We start from the raw sequence: 27,383 nt of genomic DNA on the forward strand, positions 1-27,383 counted from the left end.
AAAAAGGTTTTTGTCTTGGTGATACTGTTGACACCACTGTTACCAGTAGCACAAGAAAAGAGTAAAGGTGAAAGTTTGAACATCCATTGTGGTCTATCTGTGGAGGTAAACATTGTGCCAACGACCATGGAGGAATAGACTGAAACTTCATAAAGCCTTAGGGTATGTAAGGTGTAAAATAAAGTCCGTTTTTCAGTTTTGTGTGTGTGTGTGTGTGTGTGTGTGCATATGTGTCTGTGTGTGTGTTACAGTCCCTGCAGCCACGGCAACAGAAACACAGAGTACTGACTCAGGACAGCCTAGCAACAGAGATTGAACACACACACACACACACACACACACACACACACACACACACACACACGCAATCACACACACACGCACACACACACACACACACACACACACACACACACACACACACACATTCAGACGGCAGTCTAGCAGAGGCAGCAGGTATGTGAACTTTGTCTTTTAATGCTTAGTCTTACTATAAAAAATAAAGCAAACTTTCCACATGTTATCTTTTGTGATTTATATGTCCTTGTTCCATTAAATGCAATGTTGTCCTTGCTATAATGGAATAAAGTTACTAGTATACAATGACAATGAACTGTGCTCCACACTGACTTTTTACATTGGCACTGGTGCCAGTAACCAGGGTAACTGGTGCCAGTAAGTCTACAATTTGTTTTCACCCAGTTCCTAATTAAAGATTATTTAATTTTGCACATTACATTCACATAACTTTTTAAACTGAGGAGATGGTGACACAAAGATTTCAAGACCTCTATGTGTGGAATTTGAAAATCAAAGACTTAGAAAGAGCATGCAGATTCCACATGAACTAATATTCACATTTAATAATGCCAGGTCAAGACTGTATCTTCAGTATCATACCATGGTTGTTATCTTACTTACTTGGAACCTGGAGAATAACCTAATCAATCCCTATCCTCTTTGGCTCAGTGGTGCTGAGGGAAAAAAATCATGAAGGATTTGTCTCTGTCTGTGCTGAGTCGGGGATGTGGTCGCTTCATCTCATCGCACAGAACAGCAGGGCATCATGATGAACGGCTGGACGTCTGCTTCACTCCACAGGTTCACATACATTTACAAACACACTCAAATCTATGATAGCACTCAATTTCTCATAATAGAAATAGTATATTAACACAGACATATACTTAAGTTATATTAGCCAACTCTGTACTGTTGGTTTACTGTCTTTGTTATTGACATCCATCAATGAACCAGTCCATGAATCAGTCATTTCATCTATTATATAATCAATATAATCCATCAACCAATAGGATTACTACATCTGGAAATCCCAGGATTCTGTACTGCGTCTGTCCAACAGCGGCTGCCTGCTCGGGGCAGAAGAACCAACACTTCCAAAGACTTACAGCACTCGTAGGGGACCACTTCTACTGTACTCCCAGGTATGTGTTTGTGTGTGTGTATGATCAGATATATTTAATAAGACAACTGCATTACTAACTGAAAATTTTAACCTGATCAAGAGACACACTGAAAGCAAAAGATTATATTTTTAAGCTGATTACCACCTTCTTCTGTCTCAAGGACTTTGTTACTGTGGAAACCAAGTGTGGGTCACAGGTTGAAGTCAGAAAGAAGCGAGTCGTCCAGCATTATACACAGGAAGTGGAACAGCAGCTAAGCACACTTAAGGAGCTGACAGCGGCTATTTTGAGCTATGGCAACAATCAGGTAGGTGGAACAGACTAGGATGAGTTTATTTATACTGAATTCATGCATGTTGTGTAATGTATGTATAATGTTAATCTAGGTTCTGTATTTATTGAAAGAAAGAGTGTGTCTTTACATACTTAAAGGTAGAATTTGTAGAATGAGCAGAACAACGCCATCTAATGTCTCGAGATCGTAGTCGCAACAACCAAAAAGTAATTCCAGCAGTCGGGTTGCCAGGTCCGGTGCCGGATTTTATTTTAGCTCTAACTCTGTAAATATACCACTTTATCCACATGTCTAACCTTTTTAGGCGAGAAAGTAGCCCTTTAGATCCACAATGTGACGCTAATTTGTCCAAATAACATCTGCTTCAAGTTTTGTTCCTGCGAATTCGGAGCCACTCAAGTTAGCCGTAGCGAGTAACGCACTTCCGGTCATTTTCACAAAATAAAACACCCGTTGCCTTTTATTATTAAGAAAACCATAACGATAGAGTTGGTGCTATATTATAACAGGAAGCGAACATACCCTCGCTGTAACTGACTTGAAACCACCGAGGTACATTACATTGTAACGCCAGTGGGAGTAGCAGTTAAACCTGGGGAGCGTACCTATGTTCCCCGGGTCCTATGTTCCCTGATCGCGGCTAACTCGGTTTGCTAGCTCGGCGGCCAACTCGGCTGCTAATTCAGCTGCTAGCTCGGCTGCTAACTCGGCGGCTAACTCAGCTAACTGGCTAACTGTAGACGGGATCATCCCTATGTTCCCCCGTCACATACAAAGCGGGGAACATAGGACCCGGGGAACATAGGGATGATTCCCTAATTATGTAGCAATACAGTCATACTGCAAATCAAATTAAATAGGAGAAACTCCGCTACAAGCACATCATTTTGACACACACCAAACACAACTCAAACACCAAGCATATTAATGATCAAATATCAAAATCCGAATAGCGTCAGAAAGTCAACCCACTCTCCACATTTCCATTGCTACCGTTTTGATGCTTCATGGCACACAAACAAATAGCATCTCATATGAAAGCTAAGACCCTGGCGAGTTCAACAGTACCACTATTATTGCGCTAAAAACTCAGTGAACCAGCAGCCAAAGAATACAAAGGTAAACAACCACTTATTTACAGCGACTAACAGATATTCTGTCGAAGTTTTGTGATGAAAAGTTGTACTTGAGAGCAAAAAACGCTGGTTCTAGTAAGTCCAACACGGCTCTGCTTGTTTACAACTCCATTTCACCTAGTGCCAGCCTACAGTAGCTGCGCCGGAAAACAACAGACAACCCTGGCAACCCGCAATTACGGCCGCTAAATGGCTGGTACAGTGTACACAGAACGTGTCAGAACGTCATTGTCGAACCCATCAAAACATTTTAAAAATATTAATTCAGACTAAATATTTTTTTTTATGGAAAAGCAATACTTTCATTCTGTATCCCTCGTGGGCGTATTATTTAAAAAAAATATATAGCTTTTAATAAATATTCTACATATTCAACCTTTAATAATAATAATAAAATAAAAATAATTTGTCATGTAAAACAATATATATGATATCCCATCTCCCCATATTTTAAATATTTACATTGAATTAAATGGCACACACAAAAGTAGCATCTCAGAGCTTTATAGCTTCTTTTAGCATGTTGTTTTGTTTTTTTACACATTTTGTGTTGGTTTTCAGTCACCATTCTCATCAACCACATTTCCACCAGCAGCAGGTAGCCATTTTTAGAGAATAAGTTTTGATAGAGCCACCGATCCATACTTGTCCAGCCTCAAAATAACAGACAGAAAATGTTAGCAGCTGGTGAAGAAAGTTGAACAATAAGCAGCTGATGGCTCAGATAATTTACTCAGGAGTTAGTGGAGAGTGAATGTTGCATTTGTCAGGTGGACACAAACCAAACTGAACAGAACTTTGATGGGATCATTGTTTCCTAAAACCTTTACCAATACCTTAGACATAACAACTTCATGAAGGGACCATAGCCTATGGAAGGGCTGCATGTCTGTCAGCTTCCGTTGGAGTTCTTTTGCCCTCTAGTGGCCAACAGTTGCTAATGCAGTCTCTCTCTCTCTTTCTGTCTCTCTCTCGCTCTCTCTCTCTCTCTCTCTCTCTCTCTCTCTCTCTCTCTCTCTCTCTCTGTCTGTCTGTCTCTCTGCTCCAGTTCACCTCTTTCCAACAAGCTCCATCCCTCTTTCCTCCTATTCATCTCCATCCACGTCCAAACCTTCATCGGGCCAGTGCTCCACCCCTTCGCACCACAAAAGAACAGCTTGCCCAGTTTGATCCACAGTGGCTTCCAACAGAGAGAAACACTGAACAACTAGAAAATCAACCTGAAGGTAAAAAGGATGGACAAGTGAGATCATACATAATTAGTTAAATTAATCAGACTGATATTCAAGGTCCAAAACAGAAAATTCCTCTTGAAAGTTCATTAAATATGAAATTAAAAGTGAAGAGGCAAAATATGTAGTAACCACTGTAGTTGAGACATGGTACTTTCTGGCCAGGCCCTATTTTTACTGTGCTAGTATGACCAAGGCAATTTGAATCAATTTGATGTAAAACAATCCAATATGCAGCGTAAATAGTAAGATATTTATCATTGTGTGATGCAATACAAAACCTCTTGGGGTAGGATGAGAGACAATTTATTCCTATAATCAAGTCTGAGTCATCTGGGTTTTCCTTATAAGTCCTGCTTTGCCTTACTGAAACAAAGCTAAGTACAAGAACACAACAAAGTCAACAAAAATACAACAAAAATGTTTCCTGAAATCACCCAATTATGGTTGTATGTACCCTAAAATAAAATGTCTCTGCAGATAAAGAGGAGGAGCAAGGCAGCCAGAAGGGAGTCAGGCTAGATCTGTTCGTTCAGATACCCAGCGTCTCTAGGACTCCAACACCACAGAGGAAACCCCAGCTCTGGGTTCACCATGTGGCAATGACCTCTGAAGAACCAGAGGAACCTCAGGTAACTACTGACACAAGTTACCATCTAAAGAATTTTGTTGATGCTTGTTTTAATCTTTGGAAATTCATGAGACTTGTGGATATTTTACACAAATTCCATTTTTGATGTTCAATGTCTTTTCTACCACATGCAGACTTACTTAGGTCTGAATCTGCAACATACTGAAAGTTCACAGCACCAGCACAGTGAGACAAATTACCACTGCATGGGTACAGAAGGAGAACTCCATCATCCAAATATGAATAATGACCGTGACGCAGTAGATGATAGAGGCTGTTCCATTCAGAGAGTCAATGGAATGACCAGTATTAAAGGCAACTATGAAAGATCAATAAGCAGGACCAGACATGGGAGGACAGGTGTGTGTGTGGTAACAGTAATTTACTAATTACTGATTGATTGAAGATCTGTTCTTGTGTGTGTATGATTGTATCATCTTTCTTAATAGCATATCAGCTAAAAGCTGTATTTTCCTCTGTCTCTCTTCTCTAATCCAACTATGTGGAGCAGAGCAGCTGTCACACTCAGAGGTTGGAGCAAGTAGCACGTCAGGTATTGTCCCAGTTGCAACAGCAGCTCCTGAAAAGGAATACAAACAAACCCATATCCTGTGCTGCTCTATATGTTGATAACCCTAATACTATGGTGCTCTATCCCACACACAGGACTGGTTCTCCCTCCTCTAAGAGTGAGACCTTCAGTCTCTCATGGTCCCTGCTGGGAGAACACAGACAAGGTGAGTTGGTATTTAAACAGGAAACAGCCTTGCGTTAATAAATGAATAGGCTTCACTGCAGTTTATAATCTATAAATGGTAAATACATTTTTAGAAAGACTGCACCACCATCACATAAACACTGGCTGGTGGATGCATGCCTCCAACTCAAACAGCTAAAGATTCTACTATTTTCCCCAATATAGATAAAACATTCTAATGGGCAAAAGAGTAGAATCCTAAGATCTGGTAACTTTTTCTGCTCTATTTCAATGGAGTGTTTTTTTCGTGCAGTGCTGTTTCATGTTGCCTAAGACAGCAGAACAACTGTTAGCCTACTATCAGGCCAAAACATAAAGAGTATCAGTTGTGCTCAATTTACAGACAAGTTGTACAATCACAGAACACTTAAACTTGGAGGGTATTATCCCACACACCCATGCCATATGTAAAGCTAAACTAAGAATATCAGTCATTGCAACAACCCCACCCCAAGGTCCAGTAACCCTGCCTACAGGTGGCTGGAGTAGATATGTTTTGTTACATGACCTCTCTTGGACCCTGTCACCTGTGACAGACATGGCTCTATTGAATGTTTCAGCTGAGATGGAGGGTCCCTAGCAGTGATGAACACCATGTCCAGCGTCTGCCTCCCATTGCAGAGGGTGTTACTATTGCTCCTGGACAGCCAATCCAGGCTCAGACCCAGTCGAATGCCCAAACACGAGCAGAATCTCTAGAAAATCAGAAAGGACTCCATCAACAGCCCCTGATGCTTCCACTGCTGCTCCCTATTAATGAAAATGGTAAGAAAGATGCACACACAGTCACTTTATTGAAGAGTAGTATTTTCTTTGTATCTTGTTCAACCCATAACACAGATGAACACAGAGGAACCTGACGTGGTATGTGTCAGATGTGTGTCTATCATGGCGGGTGTGTTCATGCTGTTAGAAAATCTCGCCCCTGTCCATCTGTCTTTCAGAAGAAATAATTTGTAAAAAAAGAGGAGGAAGAGAAAAAACAGAAAGACACCACTGTAAACGGGAGACAGAGGAATTGGGAGGAGGAGAAAGGCTACCTTTTGAGAAAGGCTCTATGATTCTGCTGGAGCCAGGCGAAGGTATTGTCCAGCACATTCATACATTTTACCAGACATTTAGATGAAGTCACAGTGAAATTATGAATGGGGTCAGATAGATGGCTCTATGAGAAGTCCATTGTTCTCAATAAATGTTTTTGTATGTGTCCAAATGCAAGATTTTATTATCCTAAACTTCAAAACCTCATAATTGCTTAGATTCACTATACATTTTTTGTTTCAACTTGATGAATTCCACTTGTACCAAGGAAGTGCAGAAGAAATCATAATTATCAAAAATAGCCTGTGACCTTTGGATACATTTCCTTCATTCTTTTAAGTCACCTGTGATATATTTACTGGAATGTGTATGACAGCACTCACATGCTTGTATATGCACCACTGTGTGCATCACCAAATACATGTACAAGAACATGAAAAATGTGAATCCAGTCTTTAAATATTGCTCCAAAGCATAGTGTTAAATAACTATAGTGGTCAAAAACTCCACAAGATACCTTAGTACCTTAGTAGTAAAGTAAGATTTTGGTCTGCCACTGAGCTACTAAGCTACTATATTCATTATGTTCCTTATGCTCATTATTCTGTGTTCGCTTCTCCTCCAGAACCTCATCCTCCACTAGGAGTGTTGGGTTGCATTGCAGGACGGAGAGGCCCGGGCCGGCAGAGCTCTCTAGCCTTCTTACAGAACCGACTACTTGACATCCAGGATCCTGGTGAATCCAGTGATGCTAACAGAAGCGTGGTTAGGGGCGTGGTACCACTGGAGCTGAGAGGTATGGGGAGCTTCTCCTCTGGAAAAAACATGACACTCAGAGTTGACTTTGACATTGTTTCAGCTTTGAGGTGATTCTGATTAAACTGACTGTCTGCTGTATGAGTTTAATGCAAACTCACATGTGAATAAGGATAGGAATCCCAGAGTTATCTGTTTAACTCCTGTGATCTTGTGAATTATTTAACAGTTCAGTGACCCTCCCTCTCTTCAGCCACAGATATAACTATACCCAGGCCCCTGCCACTCTCCAAACCTACAACTCTCTCTTGTGTGTTGCATTATGACCTGTGTGTTCATTTCACATCACTTGGCGTCCACAACCACCTGCTCAACTGCTCCATTAGCCTACGTTGGAGTTATCGCATTAGTTTTTTTACCCAGCAACAATATAAACATCATCATTAATAGTTCATGTTCAAAAATGTTACAGCTTACAATTTGCCTTACATGCATAAACTTCGCCAACCAGCTAACCTCCCTTTTTGACACACAGTAAATATAATTACATCAAGTAAATAGCTGAGAGATGATCATTCAATTGTTACAAGTGTTCATGTTCTTGTCACAGTTGTTGTTCATTGTCAGATTTGCAGAACGGCAGATCTGTTGGCAGCCTGATCCTGGGTCCAGATGGGGAAATCATTCAACTGTCCCTGTATGACAACAAACGGGACCCGTCTCAGGGTGACACCCAGGAGCAAGGTATGCCAAGTGAGACTTGATGTTACAACTTCCATCTTAAAGGAATCTAAAATGTACACATTTCACCCACTGATGTTTTTCAGTTTGTTAAGGATAGTCTCTGGACTGTAAATTATATTTGAATAATACAACATTAGCACATACTACATTCTCACTCAATGACTCACTCTGTCTGTTTATCTCTCAGCTCTCCAGGTTTTGTCTGCAGAAGGAGAGAAATTACCTTGGGTCATTGTGCTGCAGCCTGAAAATATGCACACAGGTCTGCACACTCACACACACACACACACACACATACACACTAACAAGTGCTTCAGTTGTCTCGTGTCTGATGGAATTCTTCTATTTTAATTAGGGATGAAAGAGAAACATCTCTTCCATTGAGGTCAATAAATATATATGTATATTTTGCTTTAATATGTTCTTTGTGCAGAGGAAGACATGAAGCGTAACACAAATGTTCCTGCTAGTGACATTCAGCACCATCAGTCAATACAAAAGGTGAACATTTTCTGACTCAATCACACAACCTTATCCATCCAGCGCGTGATTAGCCTAGATTACTGTAGCTCAGACTGGTCATATTAGTTAGTGATCTCTCTGATGTCTCATCATTCTCTATAATCTCTCAGACAGCAGGATGTCAGATGTCAGTTAGTCAGTTTGTAGCAGTAGGGGTTATCCACTACATCTTACAGTAAATTAAATAGACAGACAATTTGTGAACAAAATGGGCCAATAGTATTCAATAAATGGGGTCATATTGGAATTTGAAAATTACTCATGCATGTCCCACATCCATAACAAATACTGTAAAGATGTCACAAACATGAATCTCCAAAGCGACAATAAGTACAGCAAAGCAGCCAATAGCAGAGGATAACAGCTTTGTTTTAGAGTGACATCTAATTTTTTAGTAGTTTGTAAATTAAATAATAAATAAATAAATTGTATTGTAGTTCTGTTTTAATGAACGGTATAATTACGCACAAATTCACCACGCCGTTTTCACTCATTTGTCACACTATAGTTGATTTTAATTTAGGTCATGTATTGTTTGCTTTGCTATCATCCTTAATGATTCTGATAATATTTTTTCATTTACCTCTCTGTACATTAAGTGTGCAGACTTTTCTAATTTTCAATGTAATCTGATGGAGCCAAGCAAAACTCTGATAATAAGGATATTTAGAAACTGAGCATCCCTTCTGTCTATACAGTATGTAACATTGTTTGTTGAACTATTCAACTCTGTTATCCAACCAGCACTTAGATCTTCACAGAGCTACCGAGACTGATGTAGGATCAGCCCGCAGCAATGTTCATCCAGGTAAAGTCTGCAAGCACTGCATTTGTTTTCTTTATTAGTGGCCTGTGCTTTAACTCTCACATTTATAGTACTTATTTGGACTTTATTTAGACTTGCTGTCATTTTTAGCAATGTTATTTTTTTGTATAATTTTGTATTTATTTTTGTATTTGTGATACAGTAATTAATTATAAGAGATGTTACTTAGACAGTTTAGGAAATTCACAAGTTTTGTAAATATTCAAATGTAATACTATAGATCATTTTCAGATTAGTAAAACAGTCAATGTACTGTAATTAACATGTTATGGTTATTGTTCCAGTGGCTGAGAACAAGAAAAAACCAAAGAGTGCAGAGGCGGTGGTGGGAACACAGAAGGAACCAAAAAGAGATGCTAAAAACAGTGTGAGGATGCCTCCACTGAGGGAACTGTCAAAGGAGCCAAGAGGAGGCAACACTGAGATGGAAGAGGAGGATGAAGAAGAGGAACAGCTGTCTAGTACAGAACAGACTGAACAAATGTCTGGATCTCACTTGCCAGGGTTGGTGTAATTCACTATTAACTTGATACCTCTATGTATGAGCTGAAGATGTGTAAATGTATACCAAATCTGTCTGACATCCCAGAAGAGCAAGAGGGATGCTTCAAGGTATGTAATGTACAGTATATTGTATCAGACTCTGTACAGTATATACAGATATCCAACATAAAATTGGGATGATTGTGATGAACTTGATAGGACATCCCTAGATATTTAATTTACTTATTGACTTTGTTATTTATGGACTCAGAAACGTTGTCCTTTCTGTACAGGGAGAAGCTGCCGTATAAAGATGATGCATCTTCGAGCCAGCAGATCATCAACCTAAATGAAGCAACAGCAGGGTGAACTAGAAACACACACAGACTCTTATTAGATTAAAACAACAGGAACTTTGTAAGATTTTCCGACATTTTAACAGTTAACACATCCTCTATTTATTTAGGAAAAGGGAGAAAACTGGGATTGTAGATGGAGATTTACAGAAGGAACTGAAGAAGAGGAAAGGAGGAAAATGGCAGAGACAGAAGACAGGAAGTGATGCTCAGTCAATCAGGAGCCAGAAACAAGAGAGGACTAAGACAGAAGCAATGGAGACTCAGTACCATTCTGCTGTGGTGAGGACTGATTGATTTACTAACTGATTACTGCTGTGTAATGCTGTGGGATAGCTATGGCCATTATGATCTGTTCAGTGTGAGAAGAGCATGATGGGATTATTTAAGTTTTTAAGGATATTTTTGTAGCTGCCAATTCTGAATCAACAGTGTTATAACTGTTTGCCAGTAATGTAATAAGTTATATGTTATTGGCTGGTTATTACATTATTAAAAGGACACGGGGTCAAAAGTAAAGTTTGCATGGGATCATAGATGTTATATTATTTCAAAATGGTTAGCTCAATATCTCCCAATTCCATGATATTGGCAAATTATCAAATGATCAGTTTTATTACATTAAAAGAAATATGTAAATTATCTCTAAATGTTGTGAATATTTTAAATATACACTGAAATATCTGTATCTATCTAAAGTAATGCAAAAAAAAAACACTATTACTTCTGCCAATCAACTGCTGCAATCGTTGACTTTCAGAAAAAGAAGATGAGAGACCGGGAAGCAGAGAGAGGAGAAATGAAGACAAATGAGGAGAAAGAGAGTCGAGGAGAAGTAGCAAGGCAAAAGTCTACTGGAAAGAGAAGGAGAGCGAGGTTGAAACACAAAGAGTTAGTTGTTGGTAAGACATTGCATTTAATCTGTTTGTAACTGTCACATAACAACTGTAACCTGAAAACTTCTAATAGGATACTGCAGAAGTGTATTGATGCTAGAGAGTCCTTTGTCTGAATGAATTTGGAGCTTAAATATATTACAACTAAAAAAATATAATCAAAATAAACTTAAGGCAAATTCTAATGCAAAATTATGTTTATATTTGTATGGTTGCCAGTTTACTGAAATGTTTTTTTAGCCACCTACCTTTAGCTATAATATTGCCTAATATCTCTATGACTGTCACATCCATTGAGAAAGTAAGAGAAGTTTTGAATAAGAAAAAATGTTCCAGTTGGGTTTTGTGGGGATAGGCTGATTGTTTCTGTCCAACCAATCAGATAGTGTTTGTTTCTTTAATTTTTCTTTCCTCACAGGAACACCTGAAGACCTCCTGGAGAAAGACGAGCTGGAGATCAACCAGGAAATGGAAAAAGAGTCTCACCTAAAATCCCATATAAGCCCCTTTGCAGCACAAAGTCACAATGAAGAAACTAACAGAAATTCAGTGGAAGGCTCAGACCATCTTTCCACAGATGACACCCTCACAAATGCAGACAAACACAGCAGCGTCGGATCAGTGAGTTCACACAGGTCAACTGTTGCATCTCAGTTCAATCAAAGGAGCTCACGCAGATCCTCCTGTGATGGGGCGGTACCAGCCGGTGCCGTGGATCTCGCCTCATCTCGTGGTCGCCTGTCATCATGCTCAACTGTCATGATAACGGAGGAACAGCTGATGTTGAATCCAGTACAGCCTGAGGTTGGTATGAAGCCTGTGCACAGAGTATGTGGTACTTTTTAATGTGTTTGATTTTCATACACTGTTTGAATGATGATTTATCATCATTTATTTAATAATTATTACATTCTTGTTAAGTTATTCCTAATTACTTCAGTCTTCTTTGTCTTAAATTAATTAAATATCCCAACAGGTTAAAAGGACAAAAAAACGTATCTGCATTATATACTGAGTCCTTGTCTATGTGTGTTTTAGTCCTCCAAGGCCAGAAGGAGAAGGGAAGAGGAGGAAGCTGCAGCCCTGCGTCTGGCCCAGCGAGCAGAGAGACGGAGGCAGGAAGTGGAGAGAAAGAGGAGGGAGCGGGAGGAGGAGGAGAAGAAGCAGCAGGAGCGGGAGCAGACAGAGGACAGGATGAAGAGCGAGCTGGAAGAGGAGAGGAGGAAGAGAGCAGAAGAGCTCAGGTCTCTTTATCTCTAAAGACACAAAATGATTCAAATGAAGATAAACTCAGTAAACAGTGATTTGGAGATGAAGCAATAATTGATTAGACATGTTAGGGCAGAAGACATTGCACACTCTGAGTAGTAAATAAATCCTCATCAGTAAAATCAGTTTTATCAGCTAATTTGACTCCATAGTGATTTTAAACATTTTTAAGACAGAAGCTCTGTATTTTGGGCATCTACACATGGTTGTGGTGATTACCGGTACATGTTAACTGTGGCTATAAGTTCCAAATGTCTGTGTGTAACTTCTACACTGCTTCTTCATTACTGTCCAACTTCGACCTCAGACTGAAGAAGCTGGCGGAGGAGGAGGAGAGGAGGAGGCGCGAGGAGGAGGAGCAGGAGCGAGCGAGACGGGAACAAGCAGAAAGAGAGAGGGAGAGGAGGAGGCAGGAGGAGAGGAAGCGGCAGATGGAGCGACTCCAGAAGATGAGAGAGGAGGAGGAACTGAGGAGGAAAGGTGGGAATGAGAGGAGGAGTATAGGAAAGAAGACAAGAAAGGTGAAGAAGAAAGAAAAGGGGGAATAGATAGTAGAGGAGTTACAAAGAGGTCATTTCTACCATTAATCCAGTGATTTAAGCAGTGTCAATACCTAAAAAAAATTTGCACAACCTCTCTTCAGTGTAAACATGATAACAATACTGAAGTTAAACAGCAGTCATTGAGAGGCCTTATGCACCTGAGTCACATTGCACTTGATTAATGTTCAAGCCACAGTGTGATATCATTATGTGCTTTTATAGATATATACTGATAGATATATAGATATATACTCACATTTGAGCATGTTGATGTCACACTTAGGGTTGCAACTAACAACAAAAAGTCGTCCACTAATCAGAACACTGGCTGTTTGATTCCTGGCTTCTCTAATCTGCATGTTGATGTGAACCCCAATTGAACCCCAATGACTGTGCCAACAGTGTATGAATTTGTCTGTGAATGTTAGTTTCCCCCTTATAAGCAGGTTGGCACCCTGCCCGGCAGCCATCCTATGAATGATGTATGAATGTGTGCGGGAATGGATGAATGTGACTTGTAGTGTAAAAGCACTTGAAGCGCCATATAAGTATAGTCCATTTACCATTATCGATTAATCAATCAATTTTCTCAATGAATAGATTTGTTTATAAAATGTCAGAAAATGGTGAAACATGTCCTCAAATGTCCTGTTTTGTCACTACTCAGTCATAAAAGTCTAAAGACACCAGAAAATGTTCAAGTTTGTTAAGCTGGAGTGAAAGAATGTGTTTTTCTTTTTTACTCCAAATGATGAATCAATTATCAAAGTAGCTGGCCATCAATTTAATAGTTGACATCAAATAATCGATTCATCCTTGCAGCTTTTGATCGATTTTGATGTCACATTGCAATTTTGATTTCTTCTGATGGCACAGCTGCACTTCTGATTGCACTGGTAGTGAATTGATTATCTCATTGTAAACTACATTTGGTCCCCTCAAGCTGAACTGGAGCATTTGCGCCTGGAGGAGGAGAAGAGGCAGCAGGAGGAATCCAAGAGATTACAGGAGATGAATGAGAGTGAGAGGCTCGAGTACCTCTGTAGGAAGGCGGAGGAGGAGGAGGAGAGGAGGAATAAGGAGGTGGAGCGCAAAAGGAGAGAAGAGGAGGCTGCTTTGCGGGCCGCAGAGGAGTCTAAGCTGCAGGCAGAGCTACTCGCCAGGTATGTATGTGTGTGTGTCTGTCTCCGCAGCACTGGCACTGTAACATTTAGTGTCTCTCCAAAGTAAACAGCTATGTCATGTGTGGAGACTAGAGTGCTATACAACTTAAAATAAATCATACAGTACCCTTATAAGTGTCTACTCTTTTATTCTGTCCTCCCTGCAGACAGATGGCGCTGGTGCAGCAGCAGTTGGCCTTTAAAAGGGGTCTACTGTTGGAGGCTGGAGGTCTGGAAAAAACTCAGGGTATCTCCAGACCGTGGATATACTCTTATTTCACTTTGTTACAGCTTCTGGGTTTAACTCCGTCCAAAGCAGACACCACGACCCCTGACCTTTAACCTTTATTTTGACCAAGATGGACACCTAGGAAAATATTTTTGTTTGATTAAATGGGTAATTTCTTTGTGTACTTTTATGTTACTTTTATGTCTATGAAAATCAGTACAATAGTTTTAAAATCATATAACTTTTGTGTTATTTTTCTGTAGATTTACAGAAAATAATACGAATATCAAATACCAATAATCAAATAGATTTCATATTTGTAATGTCAAAAACATTTTTAAAGCATGTCTGACAACTTAAGGCCATTTATCAGTGAATTTAGAAGAGAGATGATTAATCATTGACAAAACATAACCAATCTATTTAGGTTTCTTTGGACACTTTTGAATACACAGCAGAGATCTTTTTATCAAAAGAATTCTAGTTTTGACATATTTCCCACAAATTCCGCCAATGTGAGTCTATGGGTTACACTAATTTGCGCTTATGCAAAACAACATATATTAAGGCAAGCTGCAGGAGCCTCCTACAGCTTACGTAAATCACTTCAAGATTTAGTGAGAAACTAAATGCAGAAAGCAGCCTGTAGCATTAGCATTGTAACAAAGCAGACTAAGAAGCCTACATTAGGGATATACATTTAGAGCAACTTACTAGCTAAAAGCAAAACCATTACTGAGTATGTCTAATATAATAATAATTATGAGTCAAGCCTTGTAACAACTGTTGCAAGCAATGACAAAGATTTAGAGGAACTGTAGGAAGTGACCACTATCCTACAGTAATTGTAGTATGCTTGAATTCAGAGAATATGATACAGGAGTATCACAGAAATGGTGTTTCAGTGGTGCTAATAGGGAGTTGCAAAAACAACAACAACAACTTGATATTAATGAAGATGTTGATCATTTACATCTTTCTGTTCATAAAGCTAAACCAAAAAGAAGTCTATTCAGACTAAGGGTGGTAAGCACAAAAAGAAGATTGTACCATGGTGGACAAAGGAATGTGATATAGAAATTAAGTCTTGAAATAAAGATTTTGAAATGGAATCACAGTTTTCATAATGTTATTTAATATACATTTTTGCAAGCAAATGTAAGAATGTAGAAATATAAATAATAAAAAAGGCAAAGAAGGACTTAGGGAGTAATAGAAGACTGGAAGAAAAATTGATCAAATTTGGAGAATGATAAAAGAATGAATGGGATTTTAAAAAAGAGTATGGACTTCAATGATTGTAAAAAAAACCCAGCAGTTTTAGAACATGAAATTAGAAAAATACAGATAAACAGAAAAAAGTGTAGTCGCCATCTTTTTTGATTTAGAGAGAAGGCATTATGATATGATGAGGGAAGAAGGCTTATTTATCAGACTTTGTAAAGGTAGGTGTACTGTATCAGAGGTTGAATATGAGGATGGATTAAGGACTTTTTCCTATAAAGATTAATACAAGTCAGAATAGAAAAGAACAATTAGTTTGAATGAGAAAACATGAGTTTTGCGAATATTATAAATACTAGACCAAGGGTGTCAAATGTACGGCCCACGGGCCAGAACCAGCCTAATGTTGACATTGCACTCATATTGCTCTAAGTATCTCTGGCTCTATTGATGGTTTTTTATAGTAAAGTATAGACTAGTTATTTTACAATATATAATTTGTAGGTTATTATGTAGGTTTTTACTAGTCTGGTCCACCACTTGAGATCAAATTGGGCTGTATGTGAACCTTGAACTTAAATGAGTTTGACACCCCCGTTCCAGATAGTCTGATCCTCAATCATACCACTTGGTGGCGGTAACGCGACAGTTCGTTGTTTGTGAACCGGCGAGAAACCTCAAAGAAGAAGAAGAGGAGGCGGAGGAGGAGGAGTAAGGAGGATCCAGGCTCAGGTCCATCGTTGTGATGGCAAACATCACCCTGTTTCGGAATTTTATCTCTGAATTAATGCGATAAGGAGCACATTTTGCAAGCTGTATGTCTTCACGTTGTACTGGTTGTTTTAAATAAAAGTATAACGTTACGTAACGTAAACATTAGGCATAGCTACGAGTTTTGTTTTTCTTCGAGGAGGGAACGTACAGTAAGGGTTCATCTGTAACATAAACAGTAAGTGGAGTATTTTCTCATTCCTCTGAATGCTGATTTTAATATTCCTAATTCGCATGTAGCTTTCCAGTATAGGAAACCACGGACAAGATAGAGAGATAGAAAGGCTATACGATAACGTTAGCTGATACTAGCTATCAGGGACTGTGTGTTGAGACTGGAGAGATATGGGAAGCTAGCGTTAGCCCAAGTGATGCCCACCCTTCTCCCTGACGGAGGTCGATGTCTCCTGGGCTTTCCCTTTTTTGATAAGCTTTAATGCCTCTTTTGTTTTAAAGAAAAGAGTTACATAATTTCTAAGCCTGTGAGAGATTATTTTAGTTAAAACAGTCAAAGCACACACACACACACACACACACACACACACACACACACACACACACACACCCACACTAAAGAACAGAGCACTGTCCGCAACAGTCTGGAGTGTGCATAGTAGAAGCCTGTAGATATTAAAGGGCTGCTATCTTTGTTTTAATTTGAGAGCTTCCTGTTAGTACATAAGGCCAGAATTGGCCAAATTTCCTCAACCCTTTACACACATCCTCTTTGTTTGCTAACTTTTAAATCCTCATTGAATGCATCACAGAGGACAGGAGTTACCTAACAGTCTCTGCTCACAACCGCTTTACCACATAATAATGTAACTTTAACAAAAGGTTATTGTTCAGTGTTAATTATTTCACAGTGTGTCACAATATGTTTATCTGATGATGTGTAGACATTTAGATTTAGTGGCTTAATTGCAGGTAAAAAGCTAAAAAGCATTAAACTTCACTTCTAAACTGTAACTTTGCATCCAGGTAAACCTTTGAAGAACTGCCTCCAGCTGTTTTGGGGTCAGAGATCACTTCAAAATGGATGTCAGCATTGCTGTGTCGCTAATTCGAGGCCAGATGGGTGCCGTGGTGGAGCGGGCAGTGAACGGGGCAGTGGAGACGGTGCTGGCTGAGATGCTTAAAGTAGTCGGAGTCAAATTTGAGGAGCTGAAAGCTCAAGTGGCGCACATGAAGAGGGACGTCAATGCACTGCAGAGGGAGAAGGCCTTAAAAGAAAAGGAGAACGACAACATCCGCGCTAAGCTGCGATACACGGAGCTGAAGCTGAAGTACTACAGGCAGGGAGTGGAAGAGGAGCTGCAGCAGAGAGCCTCTACCTCCACTCTGGTCCGTATCCACCCGTCCAGCTTCCCCCAACCACAGACAAGTAGCACGTGCGTCTCGTCTAACGAGGCCTCACCATCGTGCTCAACTCAGTCCAGGACTGCTGAAGGACAACTGCCGAAAAGCAGCCAAGGTAACGACCACTGGAATGACTTAACACCTACTTCACCTTCCGCTCAGAAGAGTCTAACTTCTCCCTGCGTTTGTCTTCCCAGAATGCATCTCTCCACAGAGCAGGCGAGCCGTCCGAGTGCGTGGTCAGTCAGATGTGAGAGTGGTCAGCTGCGACCAATCAGACCTGCTGCTGCCTGTCTCACTCTCTATGAACACAGTAGCGGAAACTCTGGACAGCAATGCAGGTACAAAGCTGAGAGGGATCAGTCCATGTTCCAGTAAAGCCACATATGCTTCTTCTGCCAACTGTTCTTTCATTTTTTATTTATTTGTTTCTTCCAGACTCATTACAGTAGATTTAAAAGCTCTGGTGGTAGCCTTAGAGCAAAATATTGCATGTGCACAAAAAAGATGTTATTATACAAATCTGCTTCTGTTGACTGTATCTTGAACAAGTCTTTGAGAATGAAATCTGAGATGACCACTGTAAGCTCTCAGTAGCTTCTGCCTCCAAAATTCACTATTGGTCAGGCTCTAGTCACAATGACTCAAATGCTGATTGTCATTAAACACAGCCTACATATTGAACTCTCCAATTTAGAGCAAATTAGAGATATCAAAAGAGGTCTCGGCCTATTAAAGGTTTTCTATTGTTATGAGTCCACACATTGCCTGATAAATGACAGGAAATTAAAGTAAAGAAATGAAAGAAAGTAAAGATATATTTGAGGTAATTTAAATAGCGAGTCTCCCTTTAATCATTTCTCAACTAGAGAGCATCAATAGATTGATCTACTCTCTACATTATCTCTACATACAGTATTATCAGATTTTTTTAAACTCATGAATGTAGAATGGGACATCTCAGGTAAATAAGACCTTGCTTGTGTGTCTTCAGGTTTCTCCTGCACCACAGAACAAGACATTTCTGCAAGCAAGAATGAAGAGCAGGAAGACGACTGTGAATGGACCATCGCTGTACAGACACACACAGAAAGCATGGACGCTGTAATGGACCCTCCCCCTCCTCCTGTCCAGGCCCCGACTCTTGAGCCGGGGCAGCAGTCAGACGCTGGCTCACTGTCCCCAGATGGGTCCACCCAAGCTGACAGCTCCACACTGCCCTTCTCCACTTTACAGGTGACAAAACACACACACACACACACACACACAGAGTCACAAAAAGGAAGTAGCCCTAGCTTTAGAAAATGATACCGAAATGTTACTAGGTTGCTGTGGTGAATGTCACATGGACTGAATCAGTAACCTCTTTTAAGTCCCTTCTTACTTCATACTTCTTATCAGACAACCTTTCCTGATTTTATTTGAGTTTTGATTTTGATTGAGTTTGAATTTTTCTTGAAATGCTTTTATCTCCGTTAAATATGATGTGTCTCTTCTTTCGTTTTCTACATTAAATTGGTTTTTACTCATCAAATTATTTTTATTTGTCTATTTTCATAATGCAATTGTTTTATGATTTGTGTATATTGCTGACTAAGCAGTATGATTAAGCACTATGTAACTTGGATTTTGAGGAGTGCTTTGTCAATAAAGTGTATTATTAAAGAGAAGAACAGTGAGCTTATTCAAACTTGAGATGAAACTAATTGTAAAAAAAGGTGCATGTTAGAAAGGTGGATTAATAAATACAGTAGCTCTAATTAATGACATTTTTTGTTTAATGTGCATCAGAGAAAATATGTACTTAAGAGAGGAAGAATACAGAATAAATAAAATTAATACATAAAAATGAAATGCAACATAACAGATACTGAGGGGTAAGGTCATTATAATTATGTTCAGTTTAGAGTGCTTTTAAAGGTTGGGTTCTTGATAATGATACAAAACATTTGTTTGTTCCACCTTCTCAAATGTATGGATTTGCTGATTTTTTTTTACTGTATTTTGCTATATAACATCAGTCATACCACAGAAAGACAACATATTCTATTTGACCAGAACACTCCATTCCCACCCCATCCTAACATGGATGCAAGAGGGGTCAACCTGCATGTCAAGTGACTCACGAATAAATAAAACTATTGACAAAAAGAGTCAACAGAGCCGTAAGAAAAAAACATATCTCTCATAGAAACCAAAAACACAAAACCATGACATTATTATTTATTATTTATTATACCAGAAAGCTTTAGGCAGAATACAAACTGCACTTTTTTCATTGTTAATGGAATCTATTTTGTGTATATAAAGTGTCACTTTAATATATCGCTTATCTGCACACATATGTACATATATGCAGGGTACATCAAAGGACAGCAGAGAGCATAATGACACAAAATACTCTGGAGATATATGGGAAGTTTTTTGTCACATGTGTTTGGACAGCTTCTATGTCTATTAGAGGACTTGCATCTTTGAAAGCTCTCTCTATCTCTATGCTTCCTGTTGTAATGCAGGTGAAGCAGGAGGTTCAGCAGGAGGAAGAGGGGGAGGAGGAGGTGATCTGTATCAAGGAGGAGCCAGAGGAAGAGCAGGAGGTGATGGCCACCCTGCTGCTGGACTGCCAGGTGCAGCAGAGTCACCTGTCAGAGTCAGAGGTGAGACTGGATCTGAATATCAAATCTGAGAATGCTCAAACAAAATCCACACTGGAGTTCTAGTGGAGAGCGCTCTTTCCAGGTTGTTTTAGAAGTAAACAAAGAGCTCACTAACATTAAAACAGAGTGTATCTAAATGGTTTCCGACAGACTGGGTGCTGATTGTTTTTGGACTGTTCTGGATTTCGTCATTGCTCAACATCAGCTGAAACAGGATCAAATCTGTCAGTGACCCAGCATAGAATGAGCTCTGATTAAGGAGACAAGGGGATTCTGGGATACTAAACTAACTCCAAGTGAAGATGAGGCAGGTTAAGTGAAAGTGAATTTACTAAAAATGTATTATTAACTTCAATGAAAGTATCTCATCACAGAATAACGGGTGATATCCCAGAAACAGTGGAGGAGAATATGAATGTTTATTGAAATGCTTTTTTTGTTTGTTGATCTAGGCTCAAAGGTCAGTACCTCAGATAAGCCAGAGAAGTCACACTACAGCCTTCAGCTCAGATGGACCAGGCTCCTGTGAGTACAGTAGCATCTATGCTAGCAGTGATCTCTGTTATGATTATTATGTAAATCAGCAACATGATCAATTGGTCTAAACCTGTGAATCTAAACCTGTGCTTGATTTCATTTGTCAATAAGGCATAATAAACACGTCAGTCTGTGTTCTCTCTCAGATCTGATGCCTCAGCCGGTGGCACCCCTGCCCTCAGTTTCGGCCTTGTCACTGGGCGTCCCCCCTCGCCAGGTGGTGCGTCCGTGGAACAAAGACCTCAGCCTGTACGAGGAGTACAAACTGCGCAGGAATGAGCTCCGCCGGCGAAGCCTCAACAGACGCAGAGAGCTGGAAAAAAACCTGCCTCAGCCACTGCTGGCAGACCTGGTTAGTCCTGTTATAATGTTTAATGTGTAAAAGAGTTAAAAGGTTGGAAAGATTAAAGGGACACTTTTAATCGAAATATCTTCTCATGGTTACATGTAATTAATATAAAAAACTCTTTGTATTAAAGGTACGAGAGCGTCGAGAAAAGACCAGATTGAGGGTGGCCAGGTGGAGGGCAAAGAGGAAACTCCAGGCCTGTTTGAACCAGGCACAGGTCGGTAATGCGTATATAATACTGTTCTATTAGACAGCATTTCCAGGAGGGAAGAAGCTGGTTTTGGCTATTAAATGAAGCTTTTAGGGATTCATTGCAGTTCCATTTTTGTAAAATGTGTCATTATATGTGCACAGTTCATTTAACAGCAGCGATACTAAAGTGGATCCTACTTAACATTTCATGCTCAATACAGTACAGTATCCAGTACATGGTTTACTTTTCAATAATTAAAAAGGAAGCTGCTATTTACAGACCTCACTAAATAGGACTTGTTAGGTGTTTTCTCACTTACATACTATATCAATTATTTAGAGAGAATCATGTGTCCAAACAAGACAAAGCCTGTACTTTTTGTACTTTTTCTCATTGCTAGGCTCAAGGTGGAGCTGTAGGTCTTTCTCAGACTGGCTTTCCCATCAGCAGTCAGCACCACCAGCACCAGCAGCAGCAGCAGCAGCAGCTCAGAGCGCCTTGTGGTAAGATGTGACACTTTCCTTTTTGTTTGTTTCTGTCCCAGTTGTCATTCCCTCCTAAATCACAGCTTTACTCCAAAGCACAACACTTTGGCAACATATGGTACCTCTTAGTTCTTAAGGCCCATTCATCACAATAGGATTAATGGGTGTGCACTTAAAACCCATTCATACGGGATTAGTGTTACAGGGGTAGGTGGGGAATTAAATGTTCATTTCTCCAGTAATTAAAGTCATTGTTCCGGACGTGGTTTTAACCATCAGGAAATTACAGGATATGGTCTGTAACAAACAAAAACATTCAGCAGGACAAAACCAAAAGCCTCTCTGGAGGGTGCAGGGAAGTAGATGAATCAAAGTCACAAATCATACTCCTTCTTGAAGTAATTATCCAGACACGAAACACATATTTTACATTTATTGTGATCATCTGTACATCCATGGTTATATTTCAAATAGGAAATGCTATTTTGGTAGCTTTTTAATTGTGTTAATTTGTCAAAATGTAAACACATTTAGGCTAAAATGGGCTCCAAACAAGAATACCAGTGCCTGCCTGTAGCTGACATTACAACAGCCCATATGAGGGGCTTTTATGAGGTCCTGCTCTCCTAATGGTTTTATTCATCTGTTATTTATCTGTTACTTCTCATATTGCATCCCCAGTAGGTCTATATGTTAGTGTCAGCATGTCAGATTAACAAAATCACTTGAGATTGAGAGTAAAGTGTTAAAATAGTAGGAAAGATAGAAGGACACATAGCCATTCAAGTTGAATTAATATAATACAAAATACTTTTCTCACAAACTAGTATTCACTTTGTCCTTTTTCAACCAATCAAATGGCTTTTTATGTTTCAGCGTCCACCTCCAGCGGTCAGCAGAGACAGAGCTCCCTGCCTCAGTCTACCAGCTTCATCAACAGCATGTCAGCAGTAAACAGCATCTCTGCACCTCTCACCTTCATCGCTCCCTCCTCCTCCTCTTCTTCTTCTTCTTCTTCTTCTTCCTCCTCCTCTCTGCTCCTGAGAGGCCCTCACATGGCTCCACACGTCAGTCAGCATGCTGTGACGTCATCATCCTCCTGTTCCTATCCTCAGGTCGGCCTGTCGCAGCAGAGTCTCTCTCTGACGGATACAGACATCCTGCAGTGAGACCATGCAGAAACTTTACATTGTTTGTGAATTATGTTAATATTGAGGTGAGGTCAGCACCCCTCTTCAGAATGTAGCAAGTCCTTCATTGGTGATGCGGAAATCTTTGTACCTTTGTTAATTACACACATCCTTGAAACTTGGTCCAGTTTTGCGTACTTTACTCAAGAAGTTGTGTCAACTGAATACTTTCCATCACAGACTGCATTTTTTTAAAAAAGTGACAGACAAATCTGAAGGCCATCGGTCATTTTGACAGATTACACTGAGAGTGATCACCTGGGGCGGGTGAGGCAGAGGCAAAAGTCAGTGAGGCTTTAGATGACGGCAAGTCCTGTGGCCTCACGCTCACGCTGGCAGACACACACCAGTTCAATTTTGCACATAAGGTATATCATGGAAGTACATAAATCTATCCAAAAAAAAGATTCCCTTCGGAGCATGTGGGCATCATTGCTGACTTCCACACTGGACTTAACGTATCTCACTATCAAAGTGCTGAGAAATTGTTGAAGAGAGGGGTACAGCTGTGCCGATTATTGATGAATGAAAATGAATGAATGAAAACAAAAGCTATTAAATATGTAAAATGGACTGTACTTATATAGCGCCTTTCTAGTCTTTACGACCACTCAAAGCGCTTTTCATTACATCTCATTCACCCATTCGCACACATTCATACACTGATGGCAGGAGCTACCTCGCAGGGTGCCAACCTGCACATCAGGAGGAAGTTAACCATTCATTCTCATTCTTACACTGTTGGCGCAGCAACGGGAGCAATTTGGGGTTAAGTGTCTTGCCCAAGGACACATCGACATGTGGACTGGAGGAGCCGGTATTATACAGTATATATAGTATTATATATGTATATATGTATTATCATTCACAAATTAAAATTAAAATAATGGGTAATATTAGATGATGGATGTAATTTTTATGATCCTGTCCGTCAAAATTTCAGACATGAAAGTCTTAATGCAACCACTGTAGGGTTGCTCCGGTGAAAGACACAATCCACATACATGCTCAACGAGTAGAAAAACACACTGCACAGGCTGTTTATGCAGCTGAAGTTGTCCATACAAGTTGGAAGACGTCCAAACTACAGACCAAGAAGAAAGAATTGGTAAAAGTGAAAAGGTCCACACACTTGAAGATTTTGTATTGTTTGTATTGTATTGTGTTCGACCTTTATGTTGATAGCTGTGTACAATTGACTTTGTAATTGTAGAATTAATTCAATTCATCAGACTCCAAGGTTTTGCCAAATTAGCAGTTTTAATCTCTTTGCTATTAGTATGTCTTGTTGTTACACAACTTTTGAAAAATGGAGCGCCACCATCCATTTAGACTCCCAGGCTTGCGCGGTATTAGAGGTACCACATGTTGTTTAGCGTTAATAATAATCATAATCGTAGGTCCAATCCTATGGTGGGAAGCTAAAATCAACAAACAGCATGACGACAACAATAATACCTTGACGCGTGAATCCCGTTCCATATCACTAAATAACAACACCAAAACAGCTTATGAAACAAACTTATGGTATCAAACGGTCCAACTCTTTGTGAAAAAAGCAGGAATTAACACCAGTTGTTATGTGCCAATGCTCCCCACTCCTCTGAAGGTGTTGTACCCATAGTTCCATGGCCTTTAAACACTTCAGAGGTGCTAGGTGACACTGGCATTTGTTGATAACTTCCGTATTAATGAAGCAGATAACCCAAAACAGATGGCCATTGTGTTTATCCCCGACATATCAGATGAACTTGATGTATTAAATGTAACTCGGCCAAACTTTAGTGGGGCTAAAGTTCGTATCTATAATTCCACAAAATGGAATATAAAAGTTGCTGAACCAGTGATGGAAATTAACCCAACATGGCTCCCTGTGGGTAGTGTTTGTTTCGAGAGACAATGCATAAATTCCTATTTTCCTTTAGGTCACAGTGAATGTAACGTAACAGTTCAAGCAACATGTGGATTCAGCCACACAACCCCTCGAACTGCTTGCCTGATGGACTCACTGTACATGGCAAGATTAACAGAAGGCTTAACCTAAACCAAATGTAGCACAAAGAACCGTACTGACAACCCTCTGTTGTTTATTCCAAATGATGATGGATATGGCAGCCTAACCCAACATGTGTGGGTCTGTGGAAAACATGTCTATCAAATGCTTAGGCCAGGATGGTGTGTAAAGTGTTATTTGGCTAAATTGGTTCCTTACATTAGCATACACAATTCTCTTTCGTACTACCACACCCACTACGACCATTATTATGATCCCAATCTCAACAGAGAACGCAGAAATACTAAAACAGTGCGCATCACTCCAGAAACTAAGTTTTTAAGTGCTCTCCTCCCATGGTGGGGTACCATACATAATGCTCACCAATTAGATGACTTAGCTTTGGACCTGGAAAACTTAACAGCCTTCACAGAGGACGGCTTCGCAGATATGACCATTGAAATGAAGGCCCTTAGAAATGTTGCCTTGCAAAATAGAGTTGCCCTTGATTATCTCCTAGCAGCAGGTGGAGGTGTGTGCCACATAATTGGAAATGAACGCTGTACGTTCATACCTGACTGTTCTGATAATATGACGCATGTGGTAGCCTATGTGAATAACCTCCTTGTGAGACAAAAGTCTAAAGAATTGCACTCTTCTGATGACTTCAACCTCTCGTTGGCTTTCTAGCTGGAGCTGGAAATCATGGCTTATAAAATTAGGAATGCCCCTTTTTTCCTCTGTTTCTGATATTGGCATTTTGCTCGTGTTGCGCCATTCCTGTTTTAAAGCAATGTATCACTTCCATGACATCAACTCATTTCGTACAATACACTCAATTGTATCAGCGAGACTCCCTCAATAGCCTGAAAATTTCAGACTTGGACATGTATACTGACAGCTCTGATTCTGATTCAGACGATGACACAGCCTTGTAAAACGTTGAAAAGTTTACTTCCCTAGTTTTTTTAGTTTATTTCTCTAGGAAAACTTGCTTGCTCTTCTTTGTTGTGCTTACATGACACAAAAACAACGCAACAGCTTTCGAAGACATTTTAATGATGATGTATCTTAAACTGCAAAACAGATTGATGCGTTTGATGTCTTTGTTTAACTATTGTATATTGATTGTATTTTGATTGTATTTGTACATTAAATGAACAAGGGGGGATGTGTAGTAGAGAAATTATATTCATTATAGTTTCATATCCACTTTAGTCTTTTGAAAGAAAACCTGTACTCTTTGCAATGCTTGTGTAAAAAATGTATCTCTATCATAGTGTGTGAAAGTCCTGTGGAATGGGCTTCCACTCAGGCACTGATAAGACACCACCTGTGAGGCCTTGTTATGTCTTATTATAATGGGCTGATTATCAGAGCAGTGTGGGATAAGGGACAGAGATTATAACTTTGGGCTTTTTAGTTAGACAGTCATTACAAGATCAATGTGTGGATGACTCATATAATCACAACAACTGATTAGCCTACATCTAAGTAGGCTAATCAGAAGCCTACATCTTACTTCAGCCCCTACATCTATGTAAGGTTATAGCCTTACTACAGCCCCCTACATCTATGTAAGGTTATAGCCTTACTACAGCCCCTACATCTATGTAAGGTTATAGCCTTACCTTGATGAGATCAATGTGTGGATGACTCATAAAATCACAACAACTGATTAGTCTACACCTAAGTAAGACTATAGCCTTACCTTGATGAGATCAATGTGTGGATGACTCATAAAATCACAACAACTGATTTGTCTACATCCAAGTAAGGCTATAGCATTACTACAGGCCTTTCATCTAAGTAAGGCTATAGCCTTACCTTGATGAGATCAATGTGTGGATGACTCATAAGATCAATACAACTGATTAGCCTACATCTAAGTAAGGCTATAGCATTACTACAACCCCTACATCTAAGTTAGTCTATAGCCTTACTTTGATGAGCTCAATGTGTGGATGACTCATAAGATCAATACAACTGATTAGTCTACATCTAAGTAAGGCTACCAGGGAGCTGCAGGTAATATATAAATTAGCCCTGATGATATGTGCTGTAAGCCAATTTAATTATTACATTCTTGAAAATAAAAACACCTATTGCAATATACAAAATAAATTATTACCATTTCAATTATATATATTTTAATTAAATAAGTATTGAAATAATGCAATGCAGTTAACTTGTGGCTGTCAGCACAGCTAAGGCACTGTGTGCAAAGCAATGGAGTTGCAAAAGTGATAATGATTTTTTTTTCATGTAAGTTAATATAAAAACAACAATGTGTTTTGACAAACTACACAAAATGAACTGC

The 27,383-nt window shown here is 39.6% G+C and overlaps 1 protein-coding gene across 1 annotated transcript; it reads left to right on the top strand.

Moving 5' to 3' along the window:
* Positions 1-16,294: 16,294 nt before the first annotated feature.
* si:ch211-67e16.4 (myb-like protein Q) lies at positions 16,295-23,926 on the top strand. The gene is made up of 10 exons (XM_053328780.1): positions 16,295-16,478; positions 17,282-17,774; positions 17,857-18,000; positions 18,654-18,895; positions 20,176-20,316; positions 20,769-20,841; positions 21,000-21,205; positions 21,333-21,419; positions 21,796-21,898; positions 22,757-23,926. Exons 2-10 carry the CDS (start codon positions 17,336-17,338, stop codon positions 23,047-23,049), a joined length of 1,728 nt encoding a protein of 575 aa, XP_053184755.1. The 5' UTR covers positions 16,295-16,478; positions 17,282-17,335; the 3' UTR covers positions 23,050-23,926.
* The last annotated feature ends 3,457 nt before the right edge of the window (positions 23,927-27,383 follow it).

Source organism: Scomber japonicus, chromosome 11, assembly GCF_027409825.1.
Source record: "Scomber japonicus isolate fScoJap1 chromosome 11, fScoJap1.pri, whole genome shotgun sequence".
In the NCBI taxonomy this organism is placed as follows: Eukaryota; Metazoa; Chordata; class Actinopteri; order Scombriformes; family Scombridae; genus Scomber; species Scomber japonicus.